The sequence below is a fragment of the Equus caballus genome, chromosome 16 (genome assembly GCF_041296265.1).
Source record: "Equus caballus isolate H_3958 breed thoroughbred chromosome 16, TB-T2T, whole genome shotgun sequence".
Lineage (NCBI taxonomy): Eukaryota > Metazoa > Chordata > Mammalia > Perissodactyla > Equidae > Equus > Equus caballus.
The window spans coordinates 74,949,301-74,964,448 of NC_091699.1; the positions used below are offsets into that span (position 1 = coordinate 74,949,301).

Below are 15,148 nucleotides of genomic sequence, written 5' to 3' on the forward strand. Positions count from 1 at the left end.
TGAGGGGACTAAATACAGACTATAAAATGTTCTGCTTTTTAGAACTCAAATTACCATTCTATTTTTTAAAATGTATTTTTCCTTCTTAGTTGCAGCAAGAATTGTCATTTTCTTTCTCTTTTTTGAACTCTTGGGTTTAAAATGTATATGTACAGATGATAAAATACACGTATCTCTACATTAAGTGACTTATTTTCACAGAGAATACTGAAATCTGTTTTTCCCTGGAAAACTGGTTGTGTTGCATGCTTCCACCTCTGTCACCGACCAGGTCCTGTAAGAGTTGTCTTTTTACGTGTCTGAGACTGCAGAGGTACAATAAGTTCATTCGTGAAATGAGGCTACTTGTTTGACTGAGTTAAAATCGTTGCGCACCCCTTATCCGTTAAAATGAATGAAGTGAATTGACTTGAATTAACTGTTCTAAAAAGAGTGGAGTGGAAATCAGAGATTGAATTTGGTTGGAAATTAGCAGCTGAGAGATGAAGGTGCCAGGATTTTTATTTAAATGTGGTACAACAGGATTCTGTCAGTAAAGACATCATTAGAATATTGAGTTTAGAACTGCTAATTTTTCCTTTAAAATGAGCATACAGTTGTGTGTTTCATGGACCATAATAAATTGCCATTGTATTGTCATTTGAGTTTGTTTTGCTTTTTTTCAGGACAGGTTTGGCAGTCATTCTGCACTTTCCCTTTTCCTTTTTTTCCCCAGTCTTACGTGTCTTTAGTAGATACCTAACCAAAACCAGTCAAAAGAATGTTATTTATTTCATGTGCTCTTAGGTTCAGCATCTTTTGCACCGTTTTCTTGCTTACGGTAGCAAGACATTTGCAGATGGTTCTTGGTTACTATAAAGTACATAACAGTATTTCCTTTGTGGCAGATGGATTTAAGACTTTTAGTTCTCAATAAATGTAGGTTTACAATACATAACTTTACAGGATTTGTGTTGTATATAACAGGTTTGAACATATTATCTCAGAATTCATCTGCATGGCATTTTCAGCTTATTCAGGGTCCATGCCAGTTTTTTTCAGTAATGGGGGGAGTGCAGTGATTGATAGCAACAGCTCAAGGCGTGATTTTGAATAGAAACAAAGGGTTTAGAACAGAAGGTGTCAAATTAAACTTTGTCAGTTTGAAAAGTAGTAACATCCTGAAAGTTTTACTAATTTATTTACATGTGGCTACTGTTTATATTTTGCCCTCTTTATATGCAGTGTAATGTTGCTTGGCAAATTTACTACATTTAAAGGTTAGGTTGCTCCTTGTACCATTTTAGTTTTCTGAGAATGGATTGGTCTCGATATTTTAAGGCTGTTAGTCTCCTGTCTTTTTCTACTGTTCAGAGCACTTGTCACCTAATTTAATTTTGAGTGGCGCCCTACTCCCACCTATGGTCTGACAATATTTCAAGTCCCAGAGACCTTTCTTAATAAAGTAATTACGTTCACATTTTGTGACAAAGTACTGCATTTCATTCCGCGTTTGTCCTCTACCAGGGAAATCTTACATTTATCATTTAAAAACCAATACAGTACTTAGGGGAATCCCTGTTTTTCTCTGTCAGATATTACAAACATTCTCACATGTTCATTGTCTTCCAAGTTCATTTGCTCTAACAATATCACTTATGGAAAAGTGACCTAGAAAAAGGTATTGGGGAATTAGAAAGCATTTGGCTTTTTTAGTCACTTTCTGCAAAACAGATCAGATTACTGTCATCATTCACAGAGTCTCAATTGATAGAATTTGAGGTAGTCAGAATATTCCATGGTATTTAAATAGCATTATAATAAATTAATCTTATTTTTGCCAGTGTAAATTGGGAATGAGCCAATATATTTCTCTGCTGACAAAGAACTAGCGTGTCAAAATATCTGTTTTCTGTTGTTTTTTAAGAAACATGCACATCAAGAAAAGTACTCCCCTCCTTTTTGTTTTTTTGGAATACCCTTGGAGAACTAACAGTTCCCAGCTGTACCGTTAAATATTTTTCTAAGAAGCATCTGATTTCAGTCTCTTAAAATCGTCGTGTCTCTTGAAAGGCTAGCAGAGACATGCTCCAAACTTATAATTCATCAAATTATTTTTAGATAAGGAATTAGAAGTATTATTTAAGGGCAGAGGTTAATAGCAAACTACTGGAAATGTTATGTTAGTCATGGGCAATTAATAAAAATAAGGATCCGTCTCATAAGTACAGAGACACAGAAGTGACAATATGAGCAAAATATTTGTTGAATGAGTCAGGGCTCTTTTTCTGAAATATTTGTTAAACCAGCATGAGTGTGATTGTTTAGGAATTAGCTATCATTATTAGCCATTTTCAAAGAACTAATTATTTTCTTTTCCAAAGAACATCTGTGATCCACATGTTTTCTCACATATATCCGAGTACTCACTGATCTCTGCGTTACTTTAAAAAGTTTCTAAAGGATTTGAAAAATTATTGGAGTTTTTCAGCTCTCTCCAAGAAGCCTTTCTTACATGAATTGTTTTTAATTTAACTTTTCAGCAGTTTTTAGTTACAAGCATATATTTCTAAAAAAAAAAAACAACTTAGATGTTCAATGTCTAGCACCTATTGCACTAGTATAACACTAGTTAAGTTAAAAAAAAAAAACTTCTCTGTTCTTTATGAACCTTCTAACATATCTTGAAAGGTAAATAAAACTTTAGTGATTTGCTGTGTTGAAGCATGGGGGCCTGTCGATTGCTATAGCTGAAGACAAGGGGGAGGAAGAAAGTAATCTTAGACATAGTTAATATTCAAGCCTACGGGAAGATATATATCTAAAACCTGCACAGCATCCAAACTTAGAGGTAAAATGTAAAGAAATAGCTTAGATGTAGGAAAATAGAAAATATTTTCATGGCTTAATCCAGATAGCAAATATTTGCCAGTAAGAGCTAAACAAACATCTCCAGGGCACCATATGCGAGTGGGTCTCAGATATTTCAAAGGCTCAAATACAGTTTTGTTTAATGTTATACTCATATAAATAGAGCTGAAATATGACATATCATCATATTATCCTGGAAATAAACATAGAATTGCCATAGTTAGAAGAGAAGTGTGTTCAGTGACACTGTAAGCACAATTATTATTTTTTATTTGGCTAATATTCTTTTAGATAAATTTTCAGTTCACTGCCTGCTCTCTTAGCTTCGTATTATACAATTGAGTGCCGTCAACTGAGTGCATAATTGCATGACCTGTCGAGTGCAGAATCAAAACTCTCTTAGGAAAATTAGTTGATCTCGAGGTTTAGCTGCAGGCACCCTTGGCTGGTTAGTAGGTGGGCCTTGGGCAGCTAATGTATCAGTTCTCTATCTTTTTTTATAAAATCTGTCAAAAAGGCCATTTTGGGGAGAATGGGCCTTGCTTTTTCCCACAGTATAGTGCAGTTGGAAGGAGAATTTTCTCTCCAGTTTGAGAAGAAGGGAAGGAAAGTCATACCATTCTCTGGTCTCACCCCAAAGGTAACAGTACTCTTTCCATTACCATCCAACTGATTGACTTGGAATTTCCAAGAAACCCCTTTGTCTTAGATCTTGTTCCCTAAAGCAGAGCTTAAGATGGGGAATCAGCTGCTCGTGAGTTGGTGAGGGGCCTGGAAGGAGTGAGGGAGGATAAGGAAGAGGAAGGGGTCCAGCTGAAGTCTGTACTGATGGGCAGAGGGACCAGGAAGAACGGGGAGGGCCATCTCTAGAGAGTAAATTGAAGAGTAGAGTGAGTTGTCACTTTGGGGCAAGTGGACAGAGATTTTTGTACCAATGGATCAGCCAGTCCCTGGCCACCCCAGAGTGAGGGGGTCAGTGAGGAATTAGAGTGACTGTCCAAGCATCTCCAGGTGTGATGGCCCCAAGGCATTTCTCAAGAGAAGAATGTGACTGAAAGCTGTTAGCAGGCAGCACAGCCGCTGGGGGTGGTTGCCTTGGCTGGTGAAGGGGAGTCTAGGTGGGTCGCCCCCCCTTTTCCTTTCCAGCCCATTGCTTAGTGTCCATCATGGCAGCCAAGATGGAGTAAGTCTGAGATGGTGATTAGAAAATGTTAGACGATGTACTCTGTTGGCCCACTGAGTTCTTGATAGACAATCCGAGGATAAAACCTGGGCCTTGGAAGCCCTCAGAGAAGTTCAGCTTTGGTATTCATTGGGCACTTCCTTCTCTCTTAACTCAGGAAATCTATTAAAATTCTTGTCTGACAAATCATATTGTGTACACTGCAGCAGGCAGAAAAACAGGACTCCAAGTATCCTTTTGGAACGTTCTTTTCTGAAGAATTCTTCTAATGCCCATTCTAATCATTATGCCTTACATCGGACAGCTTTCTTGCACACACAATTGCACATGTCCTTTCTCTGTCATACACACACTCACACACATACACACAAATAGTCACACACAGTGTCCTTTCTAATACAAAAATTATAAACTTAGGGAACCCTTTTAGAAAAAAAAATGTACTCTAAAAATTTGTTCTCTCCCTTCTTAAATACCTTCAGGACCTCAGATGGCCACTCATCAGACAAGAAAGTTGGGCAAGACTGGAAGCACACTCTACTCTGTTCTCCTCCTGTTTCACATATTGCAAAGCCCGTGGCAGATCTATCTGCCTTGCCGTTGGAGTCTGCAAAATATGACTCTCCTTTAAGATGGAAATCTGAACATTTATTAGAAACAGAGCCTGCCTCTTCAACAGCCACAGCTATTTTCTTTTAACAGGTTTTTAAAACTTTTTTTTTAAGCAGATTGGAGTGTTTTGAGCTTATGAAAAAAGTTAACTTCACAAAGTCTTTCCTTTTTAAGCTCCTAATGGAAATTGTCAGCCCCCTAGAGGCAGGAACTGACCTCTCATTCTCTTGTCTCTAAGGGGTGGTTGTGTGAGCTGTTACGCTGGAAAGAAGATCCTTCTCCAGAAAACAGGACCCTGTGGGAGAACCTCTCCATGATCCGAAGGTTCCTCAGTCTTCCTCAGCCAGAACGTGATGCCATTTATGAGCAGGAGAGCAATGCGGTACATCACCATGGCGACAGGCCGCCCCACATCATCCATGTTCCAGCAGAGCAGATTCAGGTTCGTTTACCTTGGCCAATTCAATATAGCACTAAGTAAATAGAGCTTTAAACTTAGCAGGGAAATTAGCGTTCTCTTCTTCCCGCCAGTCTAAACACAGGCTTCTTAGCAAGAGAGAACAATACACTGCCTTCTTGCTCAAGGGGATAAAAGGAAAATTAACACACTTTTTCCAAAATGTGTATTGTGTTCCTCTTCCCCCCCTTCACACCCCCAAAGTGGCAGGAACCCCCTTTTACACTTCTTGTTTGGCAAGTGTGTCTTTGTTAGAATTGGGTTGTTTTGCGTGCGAGAGCTTAAACTTTTTTGGTTTTTAAAAATCAGAATTTAAAAACCTATTTTTTAAATTAATACCAATAGTGCCCCTGAGGAAAGGAATTACTGCTGTTTCTGAAGAGGAAGGTTGTCAAATTATAATTTTGCACCTTGGATTGTGTCCAGGAAGAGGAGGGGAGGGAAAGCTAATTGGACTCTGGCTTCAGACTGCTGGGCCTCCTCACCTTGCCGCTATCTCCCTACACCCTCACAGAACACAGGTTAGGGGTGAGTCACGTCTGTTTGTCTTTCCTTTAGAGCCCCTCTCCCACCACCCTTGGGAAAGGAGAGTCTAGAGGCGTTTTCTTACCAGGCCTGCTGACCCCTGCACCATGGCTCGGTGCTGCTCGTCAGGTGAGCAGGCACAAGTGATGTATGCCAGCCAGAGAGGGAGACGGGGTGGCGTAAAAACCTGCTCCCTCGGTCAGGATTTTCACACTTTCAAAGGACGTACTAACCATGGTGCTGCCCAAAGACCGCTGGGCCAGCAGATTCAGCCATGTGCCTGGCTTGTCGTGTCGTGGGACTTGTCTCCATTCATCCACCGAGGGAACTCCCCTAAGCATCTAGAAGCAAAGCTCTGGGTTCAGGTAGTTTTTTGGTGCTCTCATGGCCTCAATTGCTTAGGAAGTGTGTTGAGACTGGATTTGAGCTGTATAACTTATTTCTGGTAAATCTAAGGGGCTGTTTTTAGCTTTCCCCTTTTAGGAAAAATGCTGTTGCCTTCCAGAGTCCTAAAATTCTGCTATCTTTGTTGAATCACCTACATTCTTGGTATCACCAAGATATATATTTCTTGGTGAAAAAGTATATATCTGTGTAGCTAAAAACAATAATAGGGTTATCCATGCACTAGGAAAAAAAAAATCCTTGAGTATGAATTAAAGATAAATTGAAAAAGAGAACCCCTTAGGATATCAAGCACTAAAATAATTGTGAAAGCCTGGAAAACATACTGTTTAGCAAAAACAAAAAAGAGAAAGATATATGTTAAGTAATAAAAAAGTACTTGTTTGAAAATGTAAATTGTTTTTAATAAAATTGCTTCTTAGGGGGATAAAAGGAAATGCTTAGGCACAGTATAAACATTCTAATATTTTGCTGCTTACTCAGGTTGATTTGCTTTGCTGATAAGAATTATGGATAGAGAGTATACAGTATGTGCATGTGTCAAACATTTGTTATGTATAATTGTGTATGGAAATTACTGCACATATACAGACACTAATTATGAAGAAGTGTCTGTATACACTAAATTTAAATCCTAATCACATCTCAGTTTACTATAGACAAAACAATTCACTAGCCCTTTGGGTAGTGGATTGAACCTTTATTTTTCAGTAAGAAAAAAACTTGCAGTGTCAGCCTGGCGCAATTTGGTAAGAAATTGTGTGTATTAAATTAGAACTGTCTGGTAGGAAATTCACAAACGTGAGAATCTCAGAAACCCTTTGGACTCATGAAGGAGAATGCTGAAGAAGAGCAGACACGTACCCATTTTATTTGGAGTTTAAATCAGACTGTCTTCTTCTTGCTGCGTCTTAGCCATCCCATGAAATGGGGCAAAGCGCACATGTCTTTCCCCACGGCTCTGGAGCTCACCTTTCTAAAATGCCTTTGAAATCCTTATTTCTCAATTTTCATTTTAAATCTTTGTTAATTATTTACATCATAATTTGCTTTGCTGTCTTTGCCTTTGATGCGGATCTTTCTGGCAAAGTTTATGGCTCACGTTTTCAGAGCTCTGAGTTTTCACTTCCGTGTGCCAGACCGCACATCAAGGGTAGGGAGGCTCCACTGACCTCTGATAAGGAAGCCCAGTAGCCCCCGCAAAGCCCTATTCATCCCTCCCTTCCTAGTTCTTATCATTTTGATTGTTTTCCTAATGCTGTGGGCCTGTTAGCTGGCTGCCTTTTCGTCCTCAGTCTCTGTCCTCGTCAAAGCAGCTCCGTGTGGGATCCATGACCGCACGTTTGCTGACTTAGCCGGCGCTGCGCGGCGCCCGGAGAACCGAGCCCTGACTGTCTGCCTGTTCCCTTCCAGCAGCCGCCGCCGCAGCCCCAGCAGCCGCCGCCGCCCCCGCCGCAGCCGCAGGCGCAGCAGCCCGCCGGGCCACGGCTGCCCCCTCGGCAGCCCACCGTGGCCTCGCCCGCCGAGGCGGAGGACGAGAACCGGCAGAAGACCCGGCCGCGAACGAAGATTTCCGTGGAGGCCCTGGGCATCCTGCAGAGTTTCATCCAAGACGTGGGCCTGTACCCGGACGAAGAGGCCATCCAGACTCTGTCGGCGCAGCTTGACCTCCCCAAGTACACCATCATCAAGTTCTTTCAGAACCAGCGGTATTATCTCAAGCACCACGGCAAGCTGAAGGACAACTCCGGGTTGGAGGTGGATGTGGCCGAATACAAAGAAGAGGAGTTGCTTAAGGATTTGGAAGAGAGTGTGCAAGACAAGAATGCTAACACCCTTTTCTCGGTGAAGCTAGAAGAAGAGCTCTCAGTGGAAGGAAACACAGACATTAACGCCGACTTGAAAGACTGAGATCAAAGTATTATTTTCATTCAACAGTGCCACTGGTATTTACTAACAAAATGAGAAGTCCGCCTTGTATTCTCTCAGAAACCCTTTGTTGTTTGTTGTTTGGCCAATGAATCTTCAGACACTTGCACAAACAGGAAAGTTGAGAAAGCATAATGCAGACTGCACTAAATGTTTTGCTCTTTTACAGACTGCTGGGCAGCCCCGGGTGAAGCATCGAGGATTGTTTGGTATTAAAAGTTAAAATTTGTGTTCACGGGACACACCAAGGTGTGTACCCCGTAAGCATGATACCAGTGATTTCTTTTTTTTTTTTTTAATTATTATTATTCTGGAGCCTCCAACAAGCATTATAACTTCTGTGATTATCATTTCCTTCCTTTAATTATTTCTGTAACACTCCACACTGATCTTTGGAAACTCGTCCCCTATTTTAAAAAAAGAAAAAAAAAAGAGTTTGTTACTCTATTGTATGTTACAAAAGAACTATAGACTGTGGAATGCAGTTTAAAGATGACATATGCCAACAAATGCCTTGTATTATATGGCACTGCCGTAATTCAAATTTGTTTTTATTTTGGAAATAAAAGTTCACTGTAATTTTTTTTCATTCTCATTGTTACATGATTTTTTAAAAAATGAAAAGAAAATGTGAAACACAATTTAGTCCTCATTATTTATTTGTAGATCCTGCAGCATCATGTTGTAATTAATTTTTTAGAAGTTTCCGTTAAATGTAATATTGCTTCTCCTGTTACCATACTGATTCTTTTCTATTTATAAATGTATTTTGATGGGCAGTAAAACAAAGTGTCTTAAAAGTTTTAAATAGAGAAAATGTGCTTTACACAGTTGCCTATAAAAAGTGCTCTATGTTATCCAAGCAATTCATACTATAAGCTTCACTCTTATTGTTGTATGCAATTTTTACTATCATGCAAATAAGCTTAGGTAAATAAAACTAATAGATCACCTTAGAAAATTATGCAATTAATGTGAAAATAATTGATGTTTGCAATGTGTCTTCCTTTGGTTTACAATCAATTTTAAAGCTACATCTGTATAAAATTTCTGTATAAAGGTGTATTTCTTTTTTATGAGTCTATGGCTATGAAAACACCAGCTATTTTGTTACAGCTGGCTGTTTTTATAAGTGTATCACAATTTTCTTTATGCAGAAACGTTCTGATTAGGAGTGGATATTGACTGTAACTACACAATTAAAATTGTTTGTATGGTATGACATGGTAGGGTTTGTCTGCTTATGTGAAGTAACTTCAAAGAGTCAAAGATGGCCCTCAGTTAGGTGCATGTGAATACTTTCTTGATATTTTACTGATTTTTAAGAAGAGCAGTTGAAAAGTCACTTGAAACACTGTAAATTTAAGTCACAGACATGCTCATTTTTTAAGTTAAACAATGAAGATGATAAGCTGTTTTTGGTTAACATTTTGCTTAATAAACAGAGATAGCAGGATGGTCAAAAGACTCGCCAACAAAAACATAAATCCAGTCTCTAGCAGTTATGTGCTTAGAATAGATTCATCTGCATTTATTTCACAATTCTTCAATTATGGCAACACCTTTTTTAAGCTAATATATAAATATTTTTAAAGGCCATTGATAGTAACATAAAATAGGGGAACATGGACCTTCTGTACAAAAACTCCTTAGTTAGCAATGTATTTTTTTAAGCTATGAATGGAATATAAGTTAATAACTCTGAGCTCATTTGGTTGTGTATGTTGTAACTATAAGAACTACATGAAGAAAATAGGAACACACCTGAAATTTAAACACAAGCTTCAAAATTCTTGTATCATGAGACTCAATAAACTCCCAAGATACAAAATGAGGTGTGCTAAATAATAGTCATAGAAAGGACTGAGTCCAGTGTTGCAGTTTTTGATTCTTATTTTCTTTGTATTCATTGATCTTTTGCTTCCTCTTTTTGAGGTTTCCTAGATGTTCGTGGGAGTATCTGGGTCCCTTGATACTTGGCTTTGAAATCGCCTCTTGTCTTCCTGCCCGTCATTTCCCCAGGCCCTGATAAGCTCATCAGTAGCACCGGGGCTGCTTTAGTGTTGAACTTTTACCCAAGAAACTGAAAGGGGATCACTGAAAACTCCTGATTCAGCTTTAAAAGTACCATTCACTTTGGAAGCACAGCTGGATCACTCTGAAGGCAGCTGCTTTGCTGCAAACTTAAAATTGTTTTGAAAAAGTTTTCAATTCTGTTAATTAAATTGGAAAATAACTTTTGAAACATTCTTGCTCACGAGTTCAGAAAATCATTTGAGCAAAAGGAATTTGAATTAATAAGATATAAATTGGTTTTCATGTATTAATAGACACTAGTACGCCATAAAGTTTTTTAGAAAAATCCTATCTTCGTCTTTCTTTTCTCTGAGTTTAAGGGGAAAAGCTAGAGCAGAGAGTAGAGGGTTTTTTGTTTTTTGTTTTTTTCAACCAGACCAGCACTTAACATAAGGTGTCAGGCAGGTGTGAAACTTACTAATCTTTTTGGAAGGAGAAATTGGGTTGCAAATAAGATTTTCCCATTCCCAGTAACCTCCTAACTTTTGAAATAACATTCTCAATGAAACAATGCGTGTGTGTAGGAAATCAGTATAACAAATACTGACGAAATTCTCACTTAGACCCTTTAACGTAAGGAGCATAATTTTCTTAATATGTTTCAAACCAAACAACAACAACAACAAAAGCACACGTCAATAAACAATGACAGTCATCATGGAGAGAGCAAAATTGTTTTCAGAGAAGATAGCACATTTTGGAAAAGATTTGTCTGGGTGATCTTCCACAATGTCATTTATCGCTCATACCAGCCTTCTTGTTGCGGGCGGCTCTGGTGAAATTCCTTGAACAACCTTCATTGTGTCCAAGTGTTAGAGACTTTTAAAAGTTGGGCATGACATCGCACTTCGTGCTCTTAAGACCTTCGCAGAGTCAGGTAGTTTACGGGTAATGTCAACCTTGTGCATCTGAATCTGTCATGGATTCCTTCCCTCAGCACTTTGCCACTAATTTGTATTACACTCTGTGGCCATATAATACTTGCACATTATGCAAAAAATAACGATAGTATCTCCTTGGCACATAAGATGCAGAGTTGACACATAACCTTTGAAAACCGAGGTAACTAATATGTGTGCCCTAGTTGTGTGGCACTTTGGTTACAAAGTCTGTACATATGTATAAAAATTGTATCCATTAACATTTAGTCCTAAGGAATTCTGATCTTAAAAGAAGTGGGATTTTTTTCCAAGTAGTGATATCTATATCTAACTGTGCTTATCTAAAATATATAGATTGAGTAGAAAACATTTTCAAATGGTTCGAGATTGAGTAAAAATGACAATCCCATATGTTGCATTATTAAATTCTGCCCTATTCCCTATTGTTATCATCGGCTGATATTAAGGTCCTTGATTATCACGATATTATCAATAAATGAGGTATTCTGAATTTTCTGGTGATATTTTCAAGAAAAGCAATTAAAATATATATGCCCTATTGTGTAGCCGATAAAAACAGGACTACTGTGTTAAAGCAAGCCAGAAACTTGCATGATAGTGTGAAAACCAATGGAGGTCCAAAAGTATTAATCATATCTAAAATACCAGAAGATATCTATGCTATAGTCTACCTTACAAATAAATATTTTTTACTTTTTAAGGGGGCATATTATGGATTCAGTGTTTCTTCCCGGCAATCCTTGTAATGTAAATACTAAATACTTGCATGTCTTTTGACAAAGGCTAAACTACAATCTATTAACATACACATTTTTGATAAAATATGAAGTACCCTTACTAAAGAAATGTGACGGAAGGCGTATGTCCAGAATACTATACCTGTTTAACAATACCAAATGTTAAATAAAAATAGTTTGGAATTAATGTTTAAAAGATGAGCAACATTTTTATGTTATCCTACTTATGCAGATCATATGTATTTTATTTCCAAATTTAATTTTATCAAAATAATTCTACACCAATTCCATTATGGATTCTTGCCTTATACCAAGGTTGTGTATGAAGTCAGTTTCTTCCATCAGCTATTTTCAACTTCTAATATCTCTACTGTCATCAAAAGCACACGACTGTGGCCCTGTTCTCTATGATAATGGTTGATGAGGTGGTTGCTGAGGAAATACAGTAGAACAGTACGTTAGAGTTGTTGCCGTGCAAAGTAAACACACACAAAGAAACTCTAAATTGACATACTTTGCACTGTTAAATGTTGAACGTTATTTCTTTACTGTTAGTTGAATTTTTTTTACTGTTAGTGAATATTTGCTTTTTATGGTATTCAAATAAGTTTTTGTTACAGTGACAGTCTCTAATTCGTGCCCTTACACCCCAAAGATAAATGATGTCCCATGTGCCACTCTGATTTTCCACCCACAAAAGGGTGGGTGGAACAGAGCAGTACCTGTTCAATGAGCGTGTTGAGAAGTTTCAAATATTTACCGGTATCCATTAATTCGTTAAGTCTGTGGCAATGTGATGCAAAATGAGCATTTGTCCAGAGCACAGACCTGTCCAACAGCATCTTAATGTGGGGACAAGTTTCACCTACTCCACTTTTGTTTCGAATTTTTGTTTTCAAATATTTGTTTTACCAGAGAGGCCTCCTTCCTAACTTGGCCCTCAAATATACTTAAAACGATAACAGCAACATTTGTAGAATGCTTCCTTTTACAAGGCAGTGCCACCAACGGATCTCCATTCCGCTCTGCGATTCCTAAGGCAGATCCTGAAATTCCCACTTCAAAGACGAGAGAGGGAAGCTCCGGGTAACTGATTTCTTCAGCTGTTAAATGGCCACATCAATCTCAAACCCAAGTTTCCTAGCCACAAGTTTCAATCTCTATTTTCTCCTTAAAAGCTTTTTCAAATGTAGAAGAAAAAATTAATTGCAATTCAAAATTTTCAGAAAGATAATGTAACGTGTTTTGCTAATATAAAAAGTCCATCAATAGGTAATTGAAATCAAGTGTATGAAATGTTTCATCATGAAATATTAACTTCAAAACTCTGCATCCTGGTGGAAGATCCGTATATACCACATTGTGTTTTTTAAATGAACACTTTATTATAGGAATGTTCACATACACACAAAGAAGGAGAGAACAGTATAATGAACCCCCGAAGATTCACCACCCAGTTCAACAATTGTAACATTTTTCCATTAATAAATACTCTGTGAAACTCATTAAAATTAAGATGAAATTTCTATGAAAATATCGCAACTGTTCAATGGCTTTTGCCCATAATGATATGACATCATCTTACTTTTTTGCAAAGTAGTGAATTTTCTGATTTCTGGACAAAAGTATTAAAACTTGAACTTTTTCTCAGAGCCCTCTGAGAATTCTCAAAAAGCCAATTTTAGAAGGAGAACCTGTGAGAATTCCTCAAATATTTGTAACATAAAAAAATAGAGGCAAGCCAGCCTCTCTTTATTTATAAACAATACATGCTTTCATATCATTGTTGAAACTAAAGTACATAATTTTCAGTTATGCATAATAAAATATGTAATTAAGCAGCATTCCATGGTGGATTAAAGAATTAAAAGCTTCAGGTGCAGAAAAGAATTTGTTGGCATTTTCTTTTTCAAGGTGGTATTTGGAGGTGTTACTTTTCATTTTCCTTTGACATCTTATACACAAATAAATAGACAGAAACAGGTGAGAAGCAGAGAAATGAAGAATTGGCATTACTACAATAGATCTGGAAAACCCAGCCAGGGAGAATATTTGCAACATGCCCACCAAGGCTAAATTAAAAAGGACAGAAATCTCCTTAGCCTGGGGAGTAAAACAATTCTCTGAACAGGAGCGTGTGCTTCAAGAAATTGAAATAACAGAGTAAAAAGGTAACTGAATTCAGTAATTCCTATATTTCAAACTACATTGAATTAATTCACACTCCAATTGCTCCAGTCCAGGAAAAGTATTTTTAAAATGAAGAACTACATTTAATTAATAATCCTGGGCCATAAACACTGAAGTTCATAGAGGCATTTGGCATTTATCCTATTTTTTTAAAAAAGTAATGTATCAAATACAATCAAACCACTCAAATGTCAGAATGTGTCAGGATGATTCTGATGATGCTCTTCTCCTGAACATCTAAGAAAATAAAATTATGTTACAGAGATGAAGCTCTGCGTCTACCATCAGTAAAACTTTCTCTCTAGTACCTAGAGTTTTTAATGTAATGCTCAAACTAAGGTTATAATCAACCATGTAAGATCAAGTAAAGTCAAATATCATATACTTCGATTACTCATATCCTGCCACAGAAAAATATGCTTGGTAAATGAAGGGATGAATGAATGAGATCAGACAATTCAGAAGAAATGTTGGATATGTAGTATGGACGCATAACCCTTGGACAGTCCTCTTAGTTGCCATGTGTAAAGAGGTTTCAGTTAGCCTTTAATATCTCCTGGTTCTGCTGAATATGACATTGTTGTATTTGTGTGCAGTTTTGTTAGTTTGGGTTTTGTGTGTGTGTGTGTGCGCGTGCGTGTGTTTGTGAGGAGGATTGGCCCTGAGCTAACATCTGTTGCCAATCTTCCTCTTTTTGCTTGAGGAAGATTGTCACTGAGCTAACATCTGTGCCAATCTTCCTTTATTTTATGTGGGATGCTGCCACAGCATGGCTTCACAAGTGCTGCTAGGTCCGTGCCTGGGATCTGAACCTGGGAACCTCAGGCTGCACAAGTGGAGTGCGTGAACTTAACTGCTATACTACAGGGCCAGCCCCATTGTGTGCATTTTTTTACCCATCTTATTACCAAAGAAATTTGCCAAGACTTTCATATACAGTACAATAACACAGAATAAGAAAGAAAAAATTAAATTCATATAGAAAATAACAGAAAATGAAAAAAATATGTTTGATGCACAGAAATGCATGTCATGAGATCCTATACAATTTATTATACTGGGCTACCAAAATTTTTAACAGTTTTATTGTGGTATTGTTGACATACAATAAACTGTATGTAAATAAAGTGTGTAATTTGATAAGTTTTAACGTATATGTCAAATGCAAATATTACATACACACGCACACAAAACTGGGAAGGTAAGGAACATATCCATCCTCCCAGTAGTTTCCTTGTGTCCTTTTGTAATATCCTGCCCTCCCACCTTTCCCATCCTCATC

The 15,148-nt window shown here is 37.7% G+C and overlaps 1 protein-coding gene across 7 annotated transcripts in view; it reads left to right on the forward strand.

Annotated features, from left to right (window-relative positions):
* The window catches only part of SATB1 (SATB homeobox 1), a 90,373-nt gene extending 81,190 nt beyond the window's left edge, over window positions 1-9,183 (forward strand). For 3 of the 7 annotated variants that reach the window (XM_014731844.3, XM_023620875.2, XM_023620877.2), the window contains exons 10-11: window positions 4,884-5,087; window positions 7,446-9,183. In XM_014731844.3, the coding sequence (XP_014587330.2) occupies window positions 4,884-5,087; window positions 7,446-7,943 (702 nt within the window). In that variant the 3' untranslated portion in view covers window positions 7,944-9,183. Of the gene's footprint in view, window positions 1-4,883; window positions 5,088-5,660; window positions 5,757-7,445 lie in introns of all 7 variants that reach the window. The other 4 variants (XM_070239062.1, XM_023620878.2, XM_070239063.1 and 1 more) reach the window with 2 other exon arrangements.
* The last annotated feature ends 5,965 nt before the right edge of the window (window positions 9,184-15,148 follow it).